The sequence below is a fragment of the Pongo abelii genome, chromosome 4, assembly GCF_028885655.2.
Source record: "Pongo abelii isolate AG06213 chromosome 4, NHGRI_mPonAbe1-v2.0_pri, whole genome shotgun sequence".
NCBI classification, from domain to species: Eukaryota; Metazoa; Chordata; class Mammalia; order Primates; family Hominidae; genus Pongo; species Pongo abelii.
In genome coordinates, this window is record NC_071989.2 from 1,183,910 (window position 1) to 1,204,814 (window position 20,905).

Genomic DNA, 20,905 nt, shown 5'->3' on the forward strand with positions numbered 1-20,905 from the left:
CAGAGCGTGAGAGAAGAAGAGGACGTGGGTGCCAGGGAAGGACCCCGGTGTCAGAGCCAGGGCCTGGGCCTGAGTTACCCATTAACAGCACTCCACTGGTTTTCCTTTAAAGAAATGAATAAATACAGCTGCAGGGGGGCTGCTTGTGGCTTCCAAACGTCGGCAGAGGCTGGAGACGGCTCTCTAGTGCTGGGTGTGGACTGAGGCACCACCCTCGCCCTGAAGCCTGGGGCACTCAGTCACCATGGCTCATGCCCCAGAACCAGACCCGGCTGCCAGCGACCTCGGGGATGAGAGGCCCAAGTGGGACAACAAGGCCCAGTACCTCCTGAGCTGCATCGGGTTTGCCGTGGGGCTGGGGAACATTTGGCGGTTCCCATACCTGTGCCAGACCTATGGAGGAGGTAAGCACCCGCTTGCGTCCTGGGGCAGACCCCTAAGCAGGGGAGGCCATCTCCACCCTGACCCGCCAGGCGCCTGCCACACATCCCCAGTGCTTGGGCAGAGTCAGTCCTCCAGGAAACCAGGGTGCACCATTGCCCACGGCAGAGTCAGTCCCCTCAGGGTCCACCTGTGGTCTTCCGGGACCTCAGGGCAGCTTCACCACTGCCCACAGCAGGGAGGGTCCAGTCCCCTCGGGGTCCACCGTGGTCTTCCAGGACCTCAGGGCAGCTTCACCACTGCCCACAGCAGGGAGGATCCAGTCCCCTCGGGGTCCACTATGGTCTTCCAGGACCTCAGGGCAGCTTCCTGCCAGGTGTCAGGTTGAATGGGCCGCCCTGCCCAACACACACACTACAAACAGTGAGCGCTCTTCCATTTGAATGTCGTCAGTTCTTTTAAGAATGGGCAATCCGCTCTGGGTTTCCTCGCCACAGCCTTGGTGTGTCCAGACATGTGCTCAAGTGCCCTTCCCCGAGGTTCTTTGCAAGAATTTGGGGGCCCACCCCTCGCCTCCCTGGCTTTGGTTCTCTGGGAGAGCCCTGTGGGGGGTGCCGGGATGTTCAGAACTGTCTAGGTGACTTTACTGACCCTTGGACTCGCCACCCCCAGAAGTGCATTGGTGACTGAAATAGGCTCCCACGCACCCTGAGCCTCCCCTCACCCTGTGCCTGCTTCTCTTCATGCAGGGATCACACTCTGCTCTCCATGTGGGGACACAGGAGGTAGGGACAGGCATGAACCACTGCTCTCAGGGAGCCGACATACAACATCACCCATGGACACCCAGGTCTTCCCCAGGCAACACAGGCAAGGGCTTCCCAGGCCGCACAGTACTCCTCAGGCCAGGCCGCGCTTGGTCAGCCTGTTCCCCGGGCCCTCAGCTCCTTCCCTGAGAGCCCTGCACAACTATCCCTTGTTAGAAGGTTACTCCTTTAAAGGGTTTTTCCTCCTGCTTAAGAAAAGATTCTCAACAGGCAGAAAATGCTGGAAATGCGCACAAACGGAAAAAGCAAAAAGAAACACCCGTCACTGCCACCCTTGGGGCACTGGGGTCTCTTTGAGGGTTTGGGGCTGGAGAGGGCGCATTGGGCCTTGGATCTTCTCATCATGAAAGAGTCCCCTTGAAGGCATTTCTGAAAGCACCAAAGCCCTAAAGCAGAGGGCAGAGGCGTCTCTGGCTCCCAGGGCCCTCGCTGTCCGTGCTGCGGCGTCCCTGGCTCCAGGGGCCCTCACTGCCTGTGCTGCGGCTCGGTCTGCTAAGAGTCACCAGAGCGTGCAAGGTTGTGTGGGCTTCACGCAGAGCTGGAAATGCCGGCCAACGCTTTACCCACCGACACCTTGTTCGCCAACACCTTGCGCACTGACACCTTGCCCGCCGATGCCTTGCCCACCGAAACCCAGTTACCATTGCTAAGCGCCTGTAGTGGGCTGGAAGTGTCTGGCACTAGCCTCCCTTAAACTCAGCTGCTCCACGCTGGGGCAAAGCTGGGGAGGCCCCCACCTGGGGTGCTGCTGAGGAGGGAGAACAGCCCTGCCCGCCAGCTGCACGGGGACTTCAGGGCTGCTCCATTCATGAACGACTCTACCATCAACTTCCTGATGCAAGCCACCGGGTCGCACGTCATGAAACATCCAAGTTCATTTAACTCACATGTTTCCTAAGGGCCCTGCCGTCAGCACTCTCACCCCGTGCGTGAACATGCCCTTCACTTTGTCTCGCTGTGAGGATCACTCATTGATGATTTTGAAAACAAGATATAATTAAGAACCGGGTAATGTGCAGCTTTTAAAATTTGCATATACTCATAACTACCAAAGGCGAATATTATTTGCTCTCCCATTCATAAGTATTTAACTACATAAATGTTCTCTTCAAAGCTAAGACTTGTAAAGCAACAATGTAACAGAATGTAGCAAAACATTGCATAAAGATTTACAGTGATTTTATCACATCTATGACATTTCACGGCAGCTGCTTTATTACACATTCAGCGTCTTTAAATCAAAGGAACATAGACTCGTAAATGCCAAGCGATGGGTTCAGGCCAGCTGCCCGGGACACTCTTAACACTTGCTGTGGTTTAAGGTTTCAACCCAGGAAGCTTTTATGAATAAGCTGGTGGCCCTGGGCTGGCTGTGTCCACACAAGTGAGGTCACTCATCAAGCACGCCCCCTCCCCACTACTTTCTGCCTCCGGTGTTCAACCGACTTCTGTATCTGGGAGGTGCTGTTGAGATCTGTGGATTCTTGCACCAAAAACGACACTGTATTAATTACTATGGCTTCTTCGTAAGTCTCGACACCTAGTAGTAGAGCAAGGCCTTTTTTTTATTCTTTGAACTTTTGCCAGCTGCTACTTTTCCTCTGAGCTTTACACCAGGTTGTCAATTTCCAGAAGAGATTCTTCGGCGCTCCCTCAGCCCTACGCTGCTTTCTACACTGCCTGGGGGGAGTTTCCACCTTGACGGCCTTCACCCCTTGGAGGTAGTGCCCAGGCAGTGGGGGCCGGCCCCGGAGCACCGTCTGCACCTTCGCGGCTCCCGGCTCGGTCTCCTTTCTGCCTTCCTGCGGGTCTCTCCATCATGACCCTGGGCGTGTCTCTGGTCGATTCTCAGCAATCCTGGCTTTTGCCGCTGCTCTGAGCAGAGCCTGCTTCTCCTCTGCATTTGCTCAGTGGCTGCACTGCGGCCTCTGCATCTCTCAGCCTCGGTGTGGTGGGGTGCAGGTTTCTCTCGATCCCGTGTGGACGATTGTAACAGCGGCCAGCTGTTCGCGGCCACCTTTCCCATCTTCGGCAGACACCACTGCGTCCTCCATGCTCATGAACGATGGTGCTAAACTTCATGTAATTGTTAAAACTAGGAGCTGCAGCCTGGGCAACATGGCGAAACCCTGTCTCCATAAAAAATATAAAAATTAGCCGGGCATGCTGGCATCTACTTGTAGCCCTGGCTACCCAGGAGGCTAAGGTGGGAGGATGGCGTGAACCTGGGAGGTCGTGGCTGCAGTGAGCCATGACTGTGCCACTGTACTCCAGCCTAGGTGACAGAGCAAGATGCTGTCTCAAAACAAACACCCAAAAAGGAGTTGTGTAGACATTCTTACCATGTGGAATCAACCCTTCTTCTTTCTTCAAATTCGGAAAAAATGCAGGGACTGACTGTCTCTTCCTGCGCATTCAACGTAAAGGCTGCCCAGTGAGACCCGTGCCCACGCAGGCCAGGGAAAGCGCCGTCCATGCTGGGCTTGGGTTGGCCAACAGAGCCACCACCCCCAACCACAACACTCTGGTTGGTTTTTTATTTACATTTATGCCCACACGGCAGTCTAAATACAGCTTTAAATGCATCCGGTGTACCACAGAGTCGACGTTCCTATTTCGTGAAGATCCCAGCTGTGGCCTCAATCTCGTATTCACAGAAAACCCTCTTATCTCCTCTCCCCTAAACACAGAAACCCTCAATTCACAGAAAACCCTCTCATCTCCTCTCCCCTAAACACAGCAGATTCAGCTTCCCCAAATCAGTCACAGAGGGAAGTTCACTTCTCCCCAAATCTTTCCCTTCGATGATCTCATCAGGGTGGTCTCTGCCAAACTGACCTCAGCCTGGTCACCTGAGGCCCCAGCCCAGGCTCGATGGCCCTCCCCACAGAGCAGGGGTCAATGGGGCCCAGGGCATCTGCCGGCCTGGAGTCTGCAGTGCTCCCTGGACAGTGGATCCCATATCTGGAACCCAGAGGCCCTGCCCATCACGACATGGTGCCCACACCACCCACATCTGTCCTCCACCCAGCCACTGTGTGCCTGAGGCCTGAGTGTGGCCATGAAAGCCGCTACTGCGGGATGGGTGGCTGGTCACACACCGGCCGTGAGACCTCAGGTGCAGGCTGGAGGTCGGGGGGAAGTGATGTTTTCACAGTGCAGGCTGAACAGGGGAAAGTAAGAGGGGCTCTCATGGTTCAGGCTGGAGATGGGGGAGGGAAGAGGGGCTCTCACAGCGCAGGCTAAAGGGAAGGGAAGGGAGGAAGGGCTCTCAGGTGCAGGCTGGAGGGGAGGGAAGAAGGGCTGTCAGGTGCAGGCTGGAGGTGGGGGAAGAAGGGCTGTCACGGTACAGGCTGGAGGGGAGGGAAGAGGTGCTTTTACAGTGCAGGCTGGAGGTGGGGGAGGGCAGAGGGGCTCTCATAGCACAGGCTGGAGGTGGGGGAAGAAGGGCTCTCACGGTACAGGCTGGAGGTGGGGGAAGAAGGGCTCTCACGGTACAGGCTGGAGGTGGGGGAAGAAGGGCTCTCACGGTACAGGCTGGAGGTGGGGGAAGAGAGGCTGGCTTGGGGGTGTTCCCCCATTCACATGGGAGCCTGGCCCTGAGAAAGGCAGGTATGGTGACTCCCTGCCATGAGCTCCCTGGGGTGCCCTGGGTTTTGTTCCCTTTTGCTCCAGGCCCTGGCCACAGCTGTCCCCACCCTCCCAGGAGGCATCTTGGGGTGTCAGGTGCCTCCACGTGAGGCTGACCCCGTAGACCTCAGCTTCCCCTCTTCAATGCTTGTCTTTCTGCCGCTGTGTAAATGACACAGACAAGAGCCGTCCCGCCCCCACATGCTGGCCCTGGAGTCCTGTGCAGAAGCCAACAGGGGTGAGGGCTCACCTCCTGCTCTAGGGCCTCCGTGTCCCCGTGGCAGTCACAGAACATTCTCATGGTGACACAAACCCATAGCAAGGCTGTGTTGATGACCTGGAAACGAGCTTGTAGAAGCCGGACCCTGCCTGGCAAAGTGGAGCTGACGGGAGATGCCAGGCGTGGAGACACACGGCGGGGAAGAGTGCAGGCAGCTGGCACCCATGTAGGTCAGCGTCTTAGGGCAGAAGGCCTGAGGTCAGTGCCACCCCAGAGCCTGTCCCAGCACCTGTGCATGCAGGTGGGGAGAAGTCAACAGCCCTGGACACAGAAGTGGTGCCCCACAGAGACCCGAACTCGTGCACAGATGGTGACTCGCTTGGGGAACAGTGCAGCTGCTGACCCTGTGAGGCCACCAGGAGGACTCAGACGCAGCGTGCAGACACAGCGGCCTCTTCAGCTGCGTAGTGATGCCCATGGAACCAGGAGCCCGAGAGAACCAGCATCCTCCCAGTAGGTCTTGTAGGCAGCAGCTGAACTTAGAGGTCAAATTGCAGGAATCGATCATGCCCAGCTCTGCTGCTGGGGCCAGGAGTGTCTGTGGACTCCACGGGAAGCCAGCCCTGCTCACATCCTCAGCACCAGGCCCTGGCACCTTGTCTGCCCCTTCCACTGAGGGTGCCCCAGGCAGAAGGCACGGCCATTCATCTCTACTGGGTGCTTCCACTGGCTCCAGGAAGTGGAGCCGGCCTGTTCCCCCTGCCCTGGGTCCCGTGGGGCCTTCATCCTGCCGTGCCTGTGGGCATCCCTATCATGGCGCTGGATGGAGGTACAGAGGCCCGAGATGCCAGGAATTGGGGCGACTGGTCCAGCCCTGATGCAGCTCTCAGAGCCTTGGTCTGAGACACCACTCTCCTGCGACATCCCCATGAGCAAAGATGGTTCCAGTTCCCAGGAGAGCCTGCCAGCCGCCCCGGGGTCCCCACGGGAACAGAGCAGCCCTCAAGCCGCCCTGGGGTCCCTGTGGGAACAGAGCAGCTCATGCCATCTGTTGCATGAAGCTCCAACAAGAGCAGCATGAAGCCGGGGAGCCAACAGGCGACCTCACACAAAAGCAGCCAGAACTCCTCCAGTGACTGGGGTGTTTAAAAAACATGCTCAGTCAACACTTTATTTCTGCACTCATGAATTTTCGGAAAATCACGTTAATGAAAGGAGCTGTTTTCCCGTGGGGAGGCTGATGGCAGAGGTTTTGAGTGTGGTTCCGCCAGGCCTCTGCATGCCTCCTTCCCACAGAGGCTGAGTCCCCACTGTCGGCCACAGCAGCCCCCAGGAAAAGGCAGGTGCCGCAAACAATGCTGGTCCCTCAGCAAATGCAACACAGGGGTCACGCTTAGACCCCAAGTCCTAGTCCAGGGCCGGCTGCCTCCTTTTGGGTCCCCTGCTCCCCTCCAGGGCCCTGCCCTCTTGATCAGAGGTCTCAGCAACTGAGCCGAAATCAGAGGCAGGGTTTGGCAACCCGACAGTGCCCCGAGGGTGTCTCTGCCGCCCAAGTGGTGCCCTCAACATTCAGGTCCCGTCTGCCCCTTGAAGACCACAGGTGGCTCCCCCAGCCCATGCCACAGTCCCCCCCCACCCCCTGAGCCTGGGCAGGTGCTGACCACCCCCTCTTCACAGGGGCCTTCCTCATTCCCTACGTCATCGCACTGGTCTTCGAGGGGATCCCCATCTTCCACGTCGAGCTCGCCATCGGCCAGCGGCTGCGGAAGGGCAGCGTCGGCGTGTGGACGGCCATCTCCCCGTACCTCAGTGGAGTAGGTAGGCCACTGTCCTCTCATGTCCTGACTGAGGCTGCCAGGGACAGGGCCCTCCTGGATGAGAGGTGGGGTGGGGGCGGGTCCATGCCTGTGGTATGGAAGTGGCCAGGCCAGGCCGGCGGGTGGGGTGGCAGGGAGCCCTTGGGTATGTGTGAGAAGCAGCGGTGACTCGGGGAGAATCAGAAATGGAGACCATGTGTGCCGGGACATCCCGGAAGGACCTGGAAGCTGGTGTTGCCATTCATGTGTCAGGTGTGAGGGAGGCCTGGCTTTCAGCCATGCCCTTCAGCATGTGTTATTTTATGCTGTTATTTTGTTTTATTCTCACTGCTTCTGGGCAGAGGGAGCTGGGAGGAGCCCCGCGGCCGCCTGACATGGTCCCTGTCCACAGGGCTGGGCTGTGTCACGCTGTCCTTCCTGATCAGCCTGTACTACAACACCATTGTGGCGTGGGTGCTGTGGTACCTCCTCAACTCTTTCCAGCACCCGCTGCCCTGGAGCTCCTGCCCGCCGGACCTCAACAGAACAGGTGATCTGGGTGCCGCCTGCTGTGTGGGTCTGCGCACAGCCGAGAGAGGCATGCGCTGCAGCGTACCTGGCACCAGAGCAGCTGCTGGTGGCAGATGCTCACCGCAGGGGGAGGGCCGGGGAACTGGTTGCTCTGTGTGCATACACACGTACCTCGGTCTCCCCAGGAGCACACGTGCAGTCCAGTTCTTATGACCTCCATGCCGTCCTGTGTTTCCCTGCCAGGTCCGGACCACCGAGGTCCCCTTGCAGCCATGTGCATGGCATGGTCATGAGAGGGCACTGCTGTTGTTAGATTTAAGACGTTAGGCCGGGCGCGGTGGCTGACGCTTGTCAACCCAGCACTTTGGGAGGCCGAGGTGGGCAGATCACTTGAGGTCAGGAGTTCAAGACCAGCCTGACCAATATGGTGAAACCCCGTCTCTACTCAAAATACAAAAATCAGCCAGGCCTGGTGGTGGGCACCTGTATTCCCAGCTAGTTGGGAGGCTGAGACAGAAGAATTGCTTGAACCCGGGAAGTGGAGATTGCAGATAGCTGAGATCATACCACTGCACTCCGGACTGGGTGACAGAGTGAGACTCTGTATCAAAAAACAATCGAACAAACAAACAAAAAACAGACTTTGGGTCCAGACCTCAGCTCCATCTGAGGAGATCCTCGAGACATGAATGACAGTTATATTTTCTTCTTTTTTTTTTCTTTTTTGGGACGGGGTCTCCCTCTATCACCCAGGCTGGAGTGCAGTGGTGCGATCATGACTCACTGCAACTTCCAACTCCTGGCTCAAGTGATTCTCCTACCTCCACTTCCCAAGTAGCTGGGACCACAGGCAAGTGCCTCCACACCCAGCTAATTTTTTTTTTTTTTTTTTTTTTGAGATGGAGTCTCGCTCTGTCACCCAGGCTGGAGTGCAGTGGTGCGATCTCGGCTCACTGCAAGCTCCGCCTCCCAGGTTCACACCATTCTCCTGCTTCAGCCTCCCAAGTAGCTAGGACTACAGGTGCCCACCACCATGCCCAGCTAATTTTTTGTATTTTTAGTAGAGATGGGGTTTCACCGTGTTAGCCAGGATGGTCTCGATCTCCTGACCTCGTGATCTGCCGGCCTCGGCCTCCCAAAGTGCTGGGATTACAGGCGTGAGCCACCATGCCCGGCCAACACCCAGCTAATTTTATTTTTCATAGAGACAGGGTCTCAATATGTTGCCCAGGATGGTCTTGAACCCTTGGGTTCAAGTGATCCTCCTGCTTCAGCCTCCCAAAGCGCTGGGATGACAGGCGTGAGCCACTGCACTCAACTGACAGTCATATCTTTCAATGACTTGCTCAGGAAGCAACTCTGACTTTCTTTCCTTTCTGCCTTTTGCTAAAACTCATGCTGGGCTGGTGCTGGATGAGGCCGGCCTTGGGGACCAACACTGAGTCTGCACCTGGATGCCCTGGGCCAGAGCTGGGCACCCTGGGGAGGCCAAGAGTCCTGACTATGCCATCAGCCTCCTGGCGCCTCTCTGAGTGTGGGTGGTCCTGCCAGGGTTCCTCCCAGCCACACTCCAGAAGTGGCCCCAGGACAGGCTATCTGCAGCCTGAGTTCCTGAGTGATGGTTTGTGGGTCCCAAATTCCTTCTACTTTGTCCAAGGTTTACTTTTGGGGTCACTTAGGCCAGCCCTTTGATTTTCAGGCAGGCCCAGAGGGGTTAAGTCCTCTCTCAATGCACACGGCAGGGCCCCATAACTGCCCTTCCCACATTTGCCCCGCGCTCCACTGAAGGAAAATTTCCCAAGAAAAGGGCCCAGAGGGGCCAGCTCTGCCCATGCCCTTCCCTCAGCCAAGCGTGGGGCAGGCAGTGCCCACTCAGAGCTGGGCTGTGACAGTGCCCGGGTCAATGACTGGCAGGGCCTTAGAAGGAGACCTAGAAGAAGACTTGGGGCCAGAGGACAGTGTGGAGGGAGGAGCCCTGTGACATGGGCAGTGGCCCGGTCAGGATACCGGTAATCCTCAGACTTTTCCATGAGGGACCCCCCACATTTCCCCAGTCAAGTGTCCCAGAAATGGGCTGCAGTGGGTCCTGAGAGATGTCATGGGAGCCTGCTGCTGTCAGACGCTGCCTCTGGATCCCGCTGCATCAGCCTGTGGCCCTGTCAAGGAGGAAGTGGGAGTTACAGGACAATCTGCCCGCCTGGCCACAGCCTCACTTTCTCCCCAAGCACCAGCCAGTCACACACTTGACACATGCAGCCGCTCTCCATCCAGTGCTTCTGTGCCACCCTTGGGGGTCTGGGATGGTGGGTGGCAGGAGGAAGTGAGGGGACCAGCTTTACACGGTGACAGTGACGTCCAAGGGGCTGCAGGCTGCCCTGGCTCAGCAGGGCTCATAAACCTTCACAAAGTGGAGCTTCCCTTTGAGGTTCACTCAGCCTGTTCATATTCACAGCCACGTCTGTTTCTCCATCTCAGCCCTGGGCCCAGAAAGAAGTGAATGGGCACCTCAGCCCAAAAGGGCAGTGTTGCGAGCAGCCCAGGGAAACTGAGCTCAAGAGCCACATGGTGAGGGTGCCTACGCCCAGTAGCCAGTCTGTGACAGGCCCCCTGGTTTCAGGGTTCGTGGAGGAGTGCCAGGGCAGCAGTGCCGTGAGCTACTTCTGGTACCGGCAGACACTGAACATCACAGCCGACATTAATGACAGTGGCTCCATCCAGTGGTGGCTGCTCATCTGCTTGGCAGCCTCCTGGGCAGTCGTGTACATGTGTGTCATCAGAGGCATTGAGACTACAGGGAAGGTGAGAGCTGGCAGGACCTGATTCCCTCTCTTTCTTCCTCCAGCCCCCAAGACCCCTCCCCATTGACCTGTGTTCACTTTGTGTCTACAAGTTCTTACGAGGGGCATAAACATTTAGGATTGCAATGTCTTCTTAGGGAATTGATCCCATTATCACTGTGAAGCAACCTTTTTTATCCTGGTGATATTCTTGGCTCTGAAATTGACTTTGTTTTAAAACAGCCACTCCAGATATCTTTGGGCTATGTTAACAGAGTGTATTTTTTTCCATCCTTTTCCTTTTAAACTTTTTGTGTCTTTATGTTGAAAGTGTTTTTCTTGCAGACAGCATGCAATTGGATCTGGCTGTTTTAACCAGTCTGACAATCTCTGCCTTTTATTTGGGGTGTTACAGCATTTACATTTAATGTGATTATTGATATGGTTGGGTTTAGCTCTATCCTCAGATGTGTTTCCATTTGCCCCATCTTTTTTTTTATTCTTGTTTCTCTCTTTCTCTAGGTATTTTTCAGGATCCTGCTCTATCTCCTTGGTTGGTTTAGCTTTAACTCTCTCGTTATTCTAGTAACTGCTTTAGAGGTTACAGTCTACGTCTCTAGCCTATCATGGTCTATCATTAAGTAATCTTAGGGCATTCTATGGTCATTTAAGAATGTCATTGCATTTTATCCCATTTTCCCCTCTCAGGCTTTGCACTATTGTTGTCATACATTTTACTCATAACATGTTATATAAACAGCAAATGCACTGTTATCAGTTTTGTTTTAAACAAGCGATTATCTTTCAAAGAGGCTTAAATAATGAGAAAAACTGTATTGATGTTCACCCATGTGGTTTCCATTGGGAGCAACAGAAAGGACCAGTAGAACCTGAGCCTCCTGCTTGCCTGGGCCCCTCAAGCAAGAAGAGTCCTCACCCTGTATTCTCTAGTGTGTGCTATCATATCTAGTCTGGTATCACACATGTGTGGATTCCTTTCAAATGACGGTGCTCAGTCCATGCACCCTGGACCGTGCCTCCTGACCCGTGGGCCTCAGACACAGGACCCCAGTGCCTCATGCCCTGTGCAGTGTCCTCATGCCCTGTGCAGTGCCCCATGCCCTGTGCAGTGTCTCAGAACCCTGGTGCCCCATGCCCTGTGCAGTGTCTCAGTGTGCTGAGGTTGTCATTCCTTTTACGTGGAGGGCAGGGATCTTCATGCTTGAGAGGACTGGAATTACTGAATTAGACAAAGCAGCCAGCCAGAAATTCCAAATAATCCTATTATAAAGGCCCTTAAAAATGCATCCCAAGCTGGGCACAGTGGCTCACGCCTGTAATCCCAGCACTTTGGGAGGCTAAGGTAGGCAGATCACATGATGTCAGGAGTTCAAGACCAGCCGTGCCAACATGGTGACACCCATCTACTAAAAATTAAAAAAATTATCCAGCCATGGTGTTGGGAGCCTGTAATCCCAGCTACTTGCGAGGCTGAGGCAGAAGAATTGCTTGAACCCAGAAGGCAGAGGTTGCAGTGAGCCGAGATTGGGCCATTGCACTCCAGCTTGGGCGAGAGAGCGAGACTCTGTCTCAAAAAAAAAAAAAAAAAATGCATCCCAGGTGATTCTGCAGTCGTCTGTATTGGGGGAACTGAGGAGGGAAGTGAGAGAGGAGTGTCCATTTGTAGATGCTTTTCCATGTGGATGCCTAGTGTGCAGACCCTTGTCCACAGCTGATGAGAAGTGGGAAATAGCTCTATGTGGGCAGAAGGGGTACAGGGTAGGTGCAGCCAGGTGGGGGCACCGGGGTGGGGGGTGGCAGAAAGAGGACTCTGGCCATGCAGAAGGGCTGAGAACTTGAGAGTGGATAGGAGAGAGGCTGGAGAGGGGATCAAAGCAGGGAAAGGATATAGTCAGAAACGAGGGTGACCAGGAGAGAGGCAAGTGGAGGCGGGTGGCTTGGGAGAGGGAGGCCAGGGAAGGGGTATGGCCCAGACCCCTCTTCAGGGCCCAGCCCCTTTGCTCAAAGGAGGCCTGAGTCTCCCAGATGGCCAGCGCTCCATGGGGCACAAACATGTAAACGAATGTGCAAGTGACTGTGTCTGGTGAACCCCAAACCCTCCGAGCTTGCACCCCACCATCTCCCAAGGTGCACCCCATCTGTCCTGGTCGATCCCCTACCAGAGGCGGCTACTCTGACCACAAGGGAGGTGTCTGGAGCCTGCTTCTCTGAAGCTTGTGGACGGACCAGAGGCCATTTCAAGTCTCATGACTCCACCTTTTGTTTCAAGGTGATTTACTTCACAGCTTTGTTCCCTTACCTGGTCCTGACCATCTTTCTCATCAGAGGGCTGACCCTGCCGGGGGCAACCAAAGGACTCATCTACTTGTTCACTCCCAACGTAAGTGGGTCTTGGATCAAAGTTCAGGGCCTCCAGCACACACATTTCAGGGCCGTGGCCAGCAGCTCCCTCCCTCACCTGCAAGCGTGAGAGGCCAGGAGCCACTCCAGCAGCTGGGCTGCCTGGTGGTCAGAGGTGAGGTTGGCCCAGGACGGCGCAGGAGGCGGGGGGGCCTCAGGAAAGAGGTCAGGTTTGGAGTGGGCCTGGAGGAGGACTTCAATCTGGGGCGGGTGGACTTTGGCACCTGTGGGACACCAAGTGGACATGGATGTGAGGGGTCGGGGAGGAGGGACAGGGTTCAGGGAGAGGCTGGCTGGGGACCAGATGTCTCTGCTCTGAGCCCGACTCCACCAAGGGCCTTGTCCAGCTGCATGCACCCCACCGGGGAGCCACAGGAGCCAGCGCCTGCTCCAGGAGCCTGCACGGCTTCTAGAGCATTCCGTACTATCCCAGATCATGGCACTCCCTGCCCAGCGTCCCGAGGCAGTTTCCAGGGGCTGGTGTGGGAGTGGGCACCTGGGTATGGGCATGTCTGCCCAGAGTCCTAGCAGAAGACAGAGGACACCTTCCCAGGCCCCCAGAAGCAGAAAAGCCAGGCTCCGTGCATGGCATCCCTGCCCTCGGGCCTTCAAATCACCCAGAACTGCCCGGTTAGACAGGGCACAGTAAACATGCCCACGCAGGAGCTGCTCAAACCCATCTCCAGCCCCGAAAACCCTGCCAGCTACGTTCTCACGTGGGCCTGACAGCCACTGGCTCATTCGGCCACGTCCCGGACAGGGGCCTGGCATTTGCCGTGTCCAGAGCTGCCACTCCACACCTGCACACCTACGTGGTCCTACCCTGTTCCTGGTGTCTGTACAGCTCACACTTGCTCACGAGTGTCCCCAAAGCCACCTTGGGAACGTTCTGGAACAGTCAGGGCCACCAGCTGGTGTGGTTTGCCTGCTGAGTGAGACGCTCTCCCTGACTCATTCCAGATGCACATTCTCCAGAACCCCCGGGTGTGGCTGGACGCAGCCACCCAAATTTTCTTCTCTCTGTCCCTGGCCTTTGGAGGACACATCGCTTTTGCAAGTTACAACTCACCCAGGTAGGCAGTCGGGCTCAGCTGTCCAGCCAGAGCAGCTTTGGGGAGACGCCCCGAGCACTTCCTGATCTCAGGATCACACTGTGGATCCAAGAGTGGCCTCGTGTGAACCTGAGATAAGAACCTCACGCCACGGCCTGGGCCCTCGCGGCAGCTCCCAGCATGTCCGGAGCTGGCTGCAGGAAGACAGCCTGGATAATCACACCCAGGAACCAGGGTGTAACTGGGCATGATACCAATCAAAATGCACATGACACATGGGGCCATAAAAGCCTCGATGGTCACCTGAAATAGACTCAAGGCCTGTTGGTGCCGACGTGAGCGGGTGCTGCTTTTATGATGTCATAATATGCACAGAGCCCTACAAAGTGCAATTCCACGGATCATAAAATGCATAGCCCAGTGCACTGTGATGAACCCGAAACAGCCTTATTTCCTGTGGCTGCCAGTTATTTCTGCCCCCTTCGGAGGCAGGCAGTTTGCATGAGATGGGAGGGGCAGGTTGGTCCCTGGGCAGCTCTGCCCGCTTGCAGCTTTTAGGGAGTGAAGTGCCAGCTGGGACGCCAGGAAGCTTTAAATGTTTGTGATTGACACCTTACTTCCTTGAACTCACACTGGAGCTGCGCTTGTGTGCGTTTCTCCATTGGAGATGATTTTCCAAAGCATCTACATTTCAGATCCTCCACGAATGCCCTGCCTCTCAGCTCCCTGTGGGCCCAAAGGCCTTGGTGGGGGTGTCAATGGGTTTCAGACCCTTAGCAGCCTTGAGCTGGGGCTGCTGGAGGAGACTGTGGGGAGGGATCCGAGGCCATCCTGAGACTCCAGGACTGGCAGCAGCAGCCCCTGGGTCAGAGAAGGGGCATCCCAGGCAGGAGAGAGGGTCAAGGAGGGAAGCCCCCTCCTCACTTCCTCCCCTGGGTGAGGCCCAGTTACCTCCTGCAAAGCCCGTGATGAGCGTGCGTTTGTGCCCAGGAATGACTGCCAGAAGGATGCGGTGGCCATCGCCCTGGTCAACAGCATGACCTCCCTGTACGCGTCCATCGCTGTCTTCTCCGTCCTGGGGTTCAAGGCAACCAATGACTACGAGCACTGCCTGGACAGGTGAGCACAGGTGCCGCGCCAGGCTCTGTGGGGCACAGCCGCCGGGCAGGTGCCCGCCGCACCAAGAATCCCACAGCATGAGGAGGTGTGGCATGGCACGTTTCATTTCTGTAGGGGTGTGGAGTGAATGGTGTCCCCAGAAGGTCGCTTCCACCCAAAACTTCAGAATGTGACCTGGTTGGAAAAGGGTCTTTGCAGATGTAATTAAGTAGGATCGGTCCCCCTGGAGTAGGGTGGGCCCTAAATCCGATAACTGGAGTCCTTATAAGAAGAGGAGACGGACACAGAGGAGGAAGCTACGTGAAGACAGAGGCAGAGGTCGCAGCGCTGTGGCCACGGCCCAGGGACGCCTGAAGGTGCAGAAGCTAGAAGAGGCGGGAGGAGTCTCCCGTGCAGACTCGGGAGGGATGCGGCCTGGCCACACTGGGATTTCAGACGTCACAGTTCTCCAGAATGGGAGAGGATGAATTCCTGTGGTTTTAAGGCACCATTGCTGGTCGTTTGCTGCGGTGGTCCCAGGACCTGATGCAGTTAGGTTGTCCCCTGCACAGGCAGCTGCCTCATCAGACCCACGGCCTTCTTAGAGCACCCGACTTGTTTGTGAACTACCTTCAGGTGGGTCCTTGAGAACCCACTGGGCAGACAGCACGTCCCTGCAATGTGGGGTGACTCTGACCCCACCAGGGTACATCTAGCAGCATATGGAGACATTTTTGATTGGCCACACTTGTGTGAGGGGTGTGCCTGGCATCCAGTGGGTGGAGGCCGAGGATGCTGCATAGCACCCTACAGTGTCCAGGTCGGCCCCACCCAGATGGTGACCGGCCCTGAGTGTTCCAACCCCAGCCTCCAGTGCTTGGGAACAGGGCAGCACGTCAGCACTGCACCTGACGGCGCTTTTCAACAAGGACGTCACCAAGAAAACGCACACAAAAGTGGAAAACATGGCACTCACAGGCCACAGAAAGGACAGTGGTTTACAGGATGAGCCGGGTCAGGGAGGACGGTGATTTATAGGATTTACAGGATGAGCCGAGTCAAGAAGGCAGAGCTGGGCTTTGTTCAGCCCCAGCCAGGGACGTGTATGGCGGGCAACTCCGATTTCTGCTCACTCTGAATGTCGCAAATAACCACAAAAGTGCGCAAATATTGACTTGGGGTTACAAGCACATCTTAGTGAGCAGGCAGATAAGGACCAGCCATGCGCACAACGCCCTGTGCCGTGCAGTCCAAGCTGGCCTCGCATGCCACACGGGGCTGGAAGTGAGGGGAGGGAGGCCTCTCTCTTCAGGATTGTTCTAGGAACAGCTGGAGCCCCAAAAAGGTGTTTGCTGGTATACATGTGCCCCGCCCTTGGCTGTCTTGCTTGAACCTTAAGCCCTGAGGACAGAATGAGCCTTTGGCAGTGGAGACAGAAGTGCGGGTGGGTGGGCTGAAGTCCTCCCAGCAAACCTTCAGAAGCCCAGGTCCTTGTCTGCAGGGCGGCCCCTCAGGGCGAATCAGGACCCACCTTCGAAGTGAGGAAGCTGCCACCACCCCCACCCCCTTTGCACCCATGGGGGGAGTGCTCCCCTTCCAAGCCCAGGGGGATAAAGAACAGCTTCTCCCCCCACCCGGCAGTGTGCATGGAGTAAACCTTGCCCCTACCAGTGCCGTCCTGTCACAGCACAGGCGTCCACACGATCCCAACAGGAGCAGGAGGCGTCCACACGATCCCAACAGGGACAGGAGGCGTCCACACGACCCCAACAGGGGCAGGAGGCGTCCACACAATCCCAACAGGGGCAGGAGGCGTCCACACGATCCCAACAGGGGCAGAAGGGGCCCAGCCCTCCCAGGGATGCTGTTCTTCCCAGCACCAACGAAGGGTTTCTCTGGATGTGTTTGGGAACCAGGGCCGCGAGCCCAGTCTTCTCTGTCCCCGCAGAAACATCCTCAGCCTCATCAACGAGTTTGACTTCCCAGAGCAGAGCATCTCCAGGGACGACTACCCAGCTGTCCTCATGCACCTGAACGCCACCTGGCCCAAGAGGGTGGCCCAGCTCCCCCTGAAGGCCTGCCTCCTGGAAGACTTTCTGGATAAGGTACCTGCACACCCCCTGGGGTAGCCAGGCGGGGCCATCCACAGGAGCACCAGGGCAGCACTGGCTGTGTCCCACTGCCAAAGGCTGCAAACAATTCCCACAGACCCAGGGCCAGGGCCTGTGAACCGAGGACCCCGGTCTGTCTTTGTCTCGGGTTGCCAGGCCTCCTGGAAAGCCCGAAGCCCCGGGGGCAGCTGTGTCCAGCAGACGCTGCACCCAGCAGTCTTGGGGGTTGGGCTGACCCGAGAGAGTGGGCATTGCTGGTGCCCAGACCCCGGGAGAGGGGATGGCCAACATGAGGGTCACAGTGCCAGGGCATGGCTGGAGTCCAGCCACACTCAGGGCCAGTGGATGCCCGGACCTGGGGGCACCAGGCAGGGGTGCACAGCCAGGAGGCAGGTGTGGGATGCAACTCAGGGTGCCTGACTCAAGGCATGAAAGGCCCTGGGTTCTAGGCCCAGCTGCCTGCTGTGGGTTATTAAAGGGGAAGGACCCTTCCCTGCAGAGTTGCGCTTGCAGCCTGGTCTCCCAGAAGCCATGGCCAGCCCTGAGCCACCTCAGCCCGACACCAGGAGGGGTGATGTGCACTCGTGTCCTCGGCCTGGGAGAGTGTGTGTCCTGCAGGCAGGCGTGTGTGTGTGGTGGAGTGTGTGTGTGTGCGTGGCCCGAAGCCTGGGGCTCCGTGTACTGCAGAGTGCCTCGGGCCCGGGCCTGGCCTTCGTCGTCTTCACAGAGGCCGTCCTCCACATGCCGGGGGCTCCTGTGTGGGCCGTGCTCTTCTTTGGGATGCTGTTCACCTTGGGGCTATCGACCATGTTCGGGACCGTGGAGGCAGTCATCACACCCCTGCTGGACGTGGGGGTCCTGCCGAGATGGGTCCCCAAGGAGGCCCTGACTGGTGAGTGCACAGCTTGGCCGCCCTGGAGGACCCGTCCCCAGCATCTGGCCATCCACTCCCACCCGCTGTCCAGACGCCCCTCCTGGATGGAGAGCGCAAGGGGCCAAGCCTGAGTTCAGGGAAAGGCTGAGCCAGGCTGCTCCTTGCTGACAGCCATCACAGGAGAGCTGAGGGTCGAGGGAGGGTCAGGGCTGCCCCTCCCCCACATCCCCCATCCGGAGCAGGAAAGCAGGTCCTTCCTGCTGCTTGAGCACAATACAGGAAAGAGACCGGGGAGGGCAGGGATGGAGGGTGGGAAGCTGAGAGAAGTCTCCAGCCCAGGTGCCCTGGCCCTCCCCGCTGTCCCAGGGAAGGTCTGCCTGGCTGGCTTCCTCCTGACCCTCCCCACACCTCCACCCCCCACCCCCTTACACCCACACCCCTCTCCCCCTGCCCCAGGGCTGGTCTGCCTGGTCTGCTTCCTCTCCGCCACCTGCTTCACGCTGCAGTCTGGGAACTACTGGCTGGAGATTTTCGACAATTTTGCTGCTTCCCTGAACCTGCTCATGTTGGCCTTCCTCGAGGTTGTGGGTGTCGTTTATGTTTACGGAATGAAACGGTGAGCTGCTGCCCCACCGAGCGCTCCTCTGGGACCCACCAGGGTGGGACAGGGAATGGCTGCCGGGCACAGGCACAACCCACAGCTGCCCAGACCGCTGAGAATATTCTGCCCTGGGGAGCTGCCGAGGCACCAGAGGGTGCAGGCTGGACCCCGGTTAGGGTCCAGTCCTCGGCTTGGAGTGGGTGGACCTTCCACAGGCCATGTGTAGCCTGAGCCCAGCATCTGGTGCAGGTTCTGCGATGACATTGCGTGGATGACCGGGAGGCGGCCCAGCCCCTACTGGCGGCTGACCTGGAGGGTGGTCAGTCCCCTGCTGCTGCTGACCATCTTCGTGGCTTACATCATCCTCCTGTTCTGGAAGCCACTGAGCTACAAGGCCTGGAACCCCAAATACGTAGGTCCTTCCGGGGGGAACCTGGGGAGTCCTGGGACCCCTGAGGCTCGGTCTGGCCCCCATGGTGCCATCTGGTGCCCGATGACCCATGCGGTGCACATTCACGTCCTAGTGACAAGGTGGCGTGGTCACTTCTGCCTGGCAAACTGGGAAGCCGGGGATGTGAACAGGATGGGCTTTGTGCAGCGCCCCTGAGTGCCAGCTGGGATCAGAAATGGCATCGAGATGACCATGGGCAAGCGCCTGGTCAGTGGAGTGAGGACCTGAGCAGTGCCCAGAGCCCAGGGACCCCACAGGGCCCTAGAGCTCCTTCTTGCGGATGTGGCTTCATCCTCCCTGCCTGTGTCCTGCCCATGTGGCATAGGGATGGGCAGCCGGACAACTGCCCATTCCTGGTCTGTGACGAGAGAGGTTGTGCACAGACCCCTACTGCCACTCAGTGGGTCAGTTTGGCTGGAGGCTGTTTCCACACAAGAGCCTCCCGAGGAGGGATCAGAGTGCCAGCCACACTCTGAAAACGCCTCAGGGGCTCTGAGCAGTGCCAGCCCCTGACATACCCTGTCTAAGTACCCACTGGTGGCTGCTCAAAACCTCACCATGCCACCCCTTCTCGGGAATGTGGACGCCACTCCTCTCCAAATGTGCCTCGGAAAGTCCCTCCGTAGCAGAACACCAAGGGCAGGTGAAGGAGGAGTGACCATGTATTTTTGAAGAATTTCCACAGTACCTGCAGCCGGGTGGGTGGTGCCACCCAGTGTATAGGGGAGAAAGCTGGGGACACGGCCTCCAACGATGCCCAGTGGGTTGAGGCCACGTAGCCCCTCTGGTTCCAGAACACAACACCTAGGCCTACCTCGGGGAGTCCCCAGCCCCAGGAGAAGCTCAGCCCAGGTCCCCAAACTCCTGGCCCAGAGGAGCGGTGGTGAGTGGCTACAAGTCCTGGCCACTGCTCTGGCCGCGTCTTTTCCATCCCCATCCAAGTCCGGGTGGGCAGGTGGCTCTTGCCCCTTGGATTGAGGAGCAGGGGGGTCAGCCTCACGGCCCAGGGTGGCCGGCGCCAGCTAATGAGGCTGTGGTCCCGCAGGAGCTGTTCCCCTCGCGTCAGGAGAAGCTCTACCCGGGCTGGGTGCGCGCCGCCTGTGTGCTGCTGTCCTTGCTGCCCGTGCTGTGGGTCCCAGTGGCCGCGCTTGCTCAGCTGCTCACCCGGCAGAGGCGGACGTGGAGGGACAGGGACGCGTGTCCAGACACAGACACACGCCCGGACACAGACAGGCGCTCGGACAGGGACAGGCGCCCGGACACGGACACGTGCCCAGACACGGACACGCGCTGAAGCCGCCCGGAGCGGGCCGGGGGCGGGGCCTGCATGGGCGGGTCCGTGGGTGGGTGGGGCCGCGTGGTGGGCGGGGCCCCGGGGCCCCACCCACAGGGCCAACCCCAATGCACCGGGGCCCCACCCACAGGGCCAACCCCAATGCACCAACGACTCGCTCTGTACTCGTGGTTACTGCTTTCCCGACGCCCAGGCAGCGCTGCTGCTTGGGACCCGCCCCTAGGGAGGTCTCACAGGGTCCCGGCATCCCTGCTGAGCACGCGGCCTGGGCGTCCTGCAGCGGCTGGGGTCCCTGCGCTTGGCCGGGCTGGCTCAGGGATCTTCACAGGTGCGGGGATCCCAGTCTCACAGACTCTGAACCTAGCCTGGCTGGTCTCTGGGGAAGAGCGGCCGCCCAGGTGGCTCAGGGGGCCAACACCCCGGCTCCAGGTCCCAGGCGGGCTGTCCCCCTACAGCTCGCAGGCGGCAGGGGTACCCAGGACAGATGCTTCCTCCCGCCTGGGAGCGGGGGCCTGGGGTCTGGAGTCTGCGGTCTGGCTGACCCTTCCTGACATTTCTGAGAAACACTGTAGGTTGCCACTTTTATTTTTCCAAACTGTCGAATTGTATTAAGGAGGTACCAAAAGGCTCCTGCTGTCCCAGGGCAGAGGAGCGACAGGCAGGAGCTCGCTCACGTGGGGCAGTCACCCGCGCCCCGGGCGCCAAGCGCACTGTGCAGCCCCCCGTCCAGCCCGCTCTGCTCCAGAGTACCCCGGCTCCACGCGCCACGCGCGTGCTTCCCTCCTCCCTCTCCCTCTGTTCCCTCCTGCCTCCTCCTCCCTTTTTCCTCCCCATCCTTCTT

General features: G+C 58.0%; 1 protein-coding gene across 1 annotated transcript; it reads left to right on the forward strand.

The window, feature by feature from the left end:
• The first annotated feature begins 244 nt into the window (after window positions 1-244).
• On the forward strand, window positions 245-20,294 carry SLC6A18 (solute carrier family 6 member 18). The gene is made up of 12 exons (XM_002815387.5): window positions 245-404; window positions 6,736-6,876; window positions 7,267-7,404; window positions 10,003-10,184; window positions 12,453-12,563; window positions 13,544-13,656; window positions 14,626-14,754; window positions 16,682-16,838; window positions 17,532-17,736; window positions 18,175-18,334; window positions 18,569-18,731; window positions 19,816-20,294. The coding sequence occupies exons 1-12, from the start codon at window positions 245-247 to the stop codon at window positions 20,062-20,064; spliced, it is 1,908 nt and encodes a 635-aa protein (XP_002815433.3). The 3' UTR covers window positions 20,065-20,294.
• Window positions 20,295-20,905: the final 611 nt, after the last annotated feature.

Bases quoted from the DNA above. Each gene is read 5' to 3' on its own strand.
- SLC6A18 (XM_002815387.5), top strand. From the start codon at position 245: ATGGCTCATGCCCCAGAACCAGACCCGGCTGCCAGCGACCTCGGGGAT. The intron at 10,185-12,452 runs GTGAGAGCTGGC...TTTTGTTTCAAG, and splicing joins GCATTGAGACTACAGGGAAG to GTGATTTACTTCACAGCTTT. The intron at 18,335-18,568 runs GTGAGCTGCTGC...CATCTGGTGCAG, and splicing joins TATGTTTACGGAATGAAACG to GTTCTGCGATGACATTGCGT.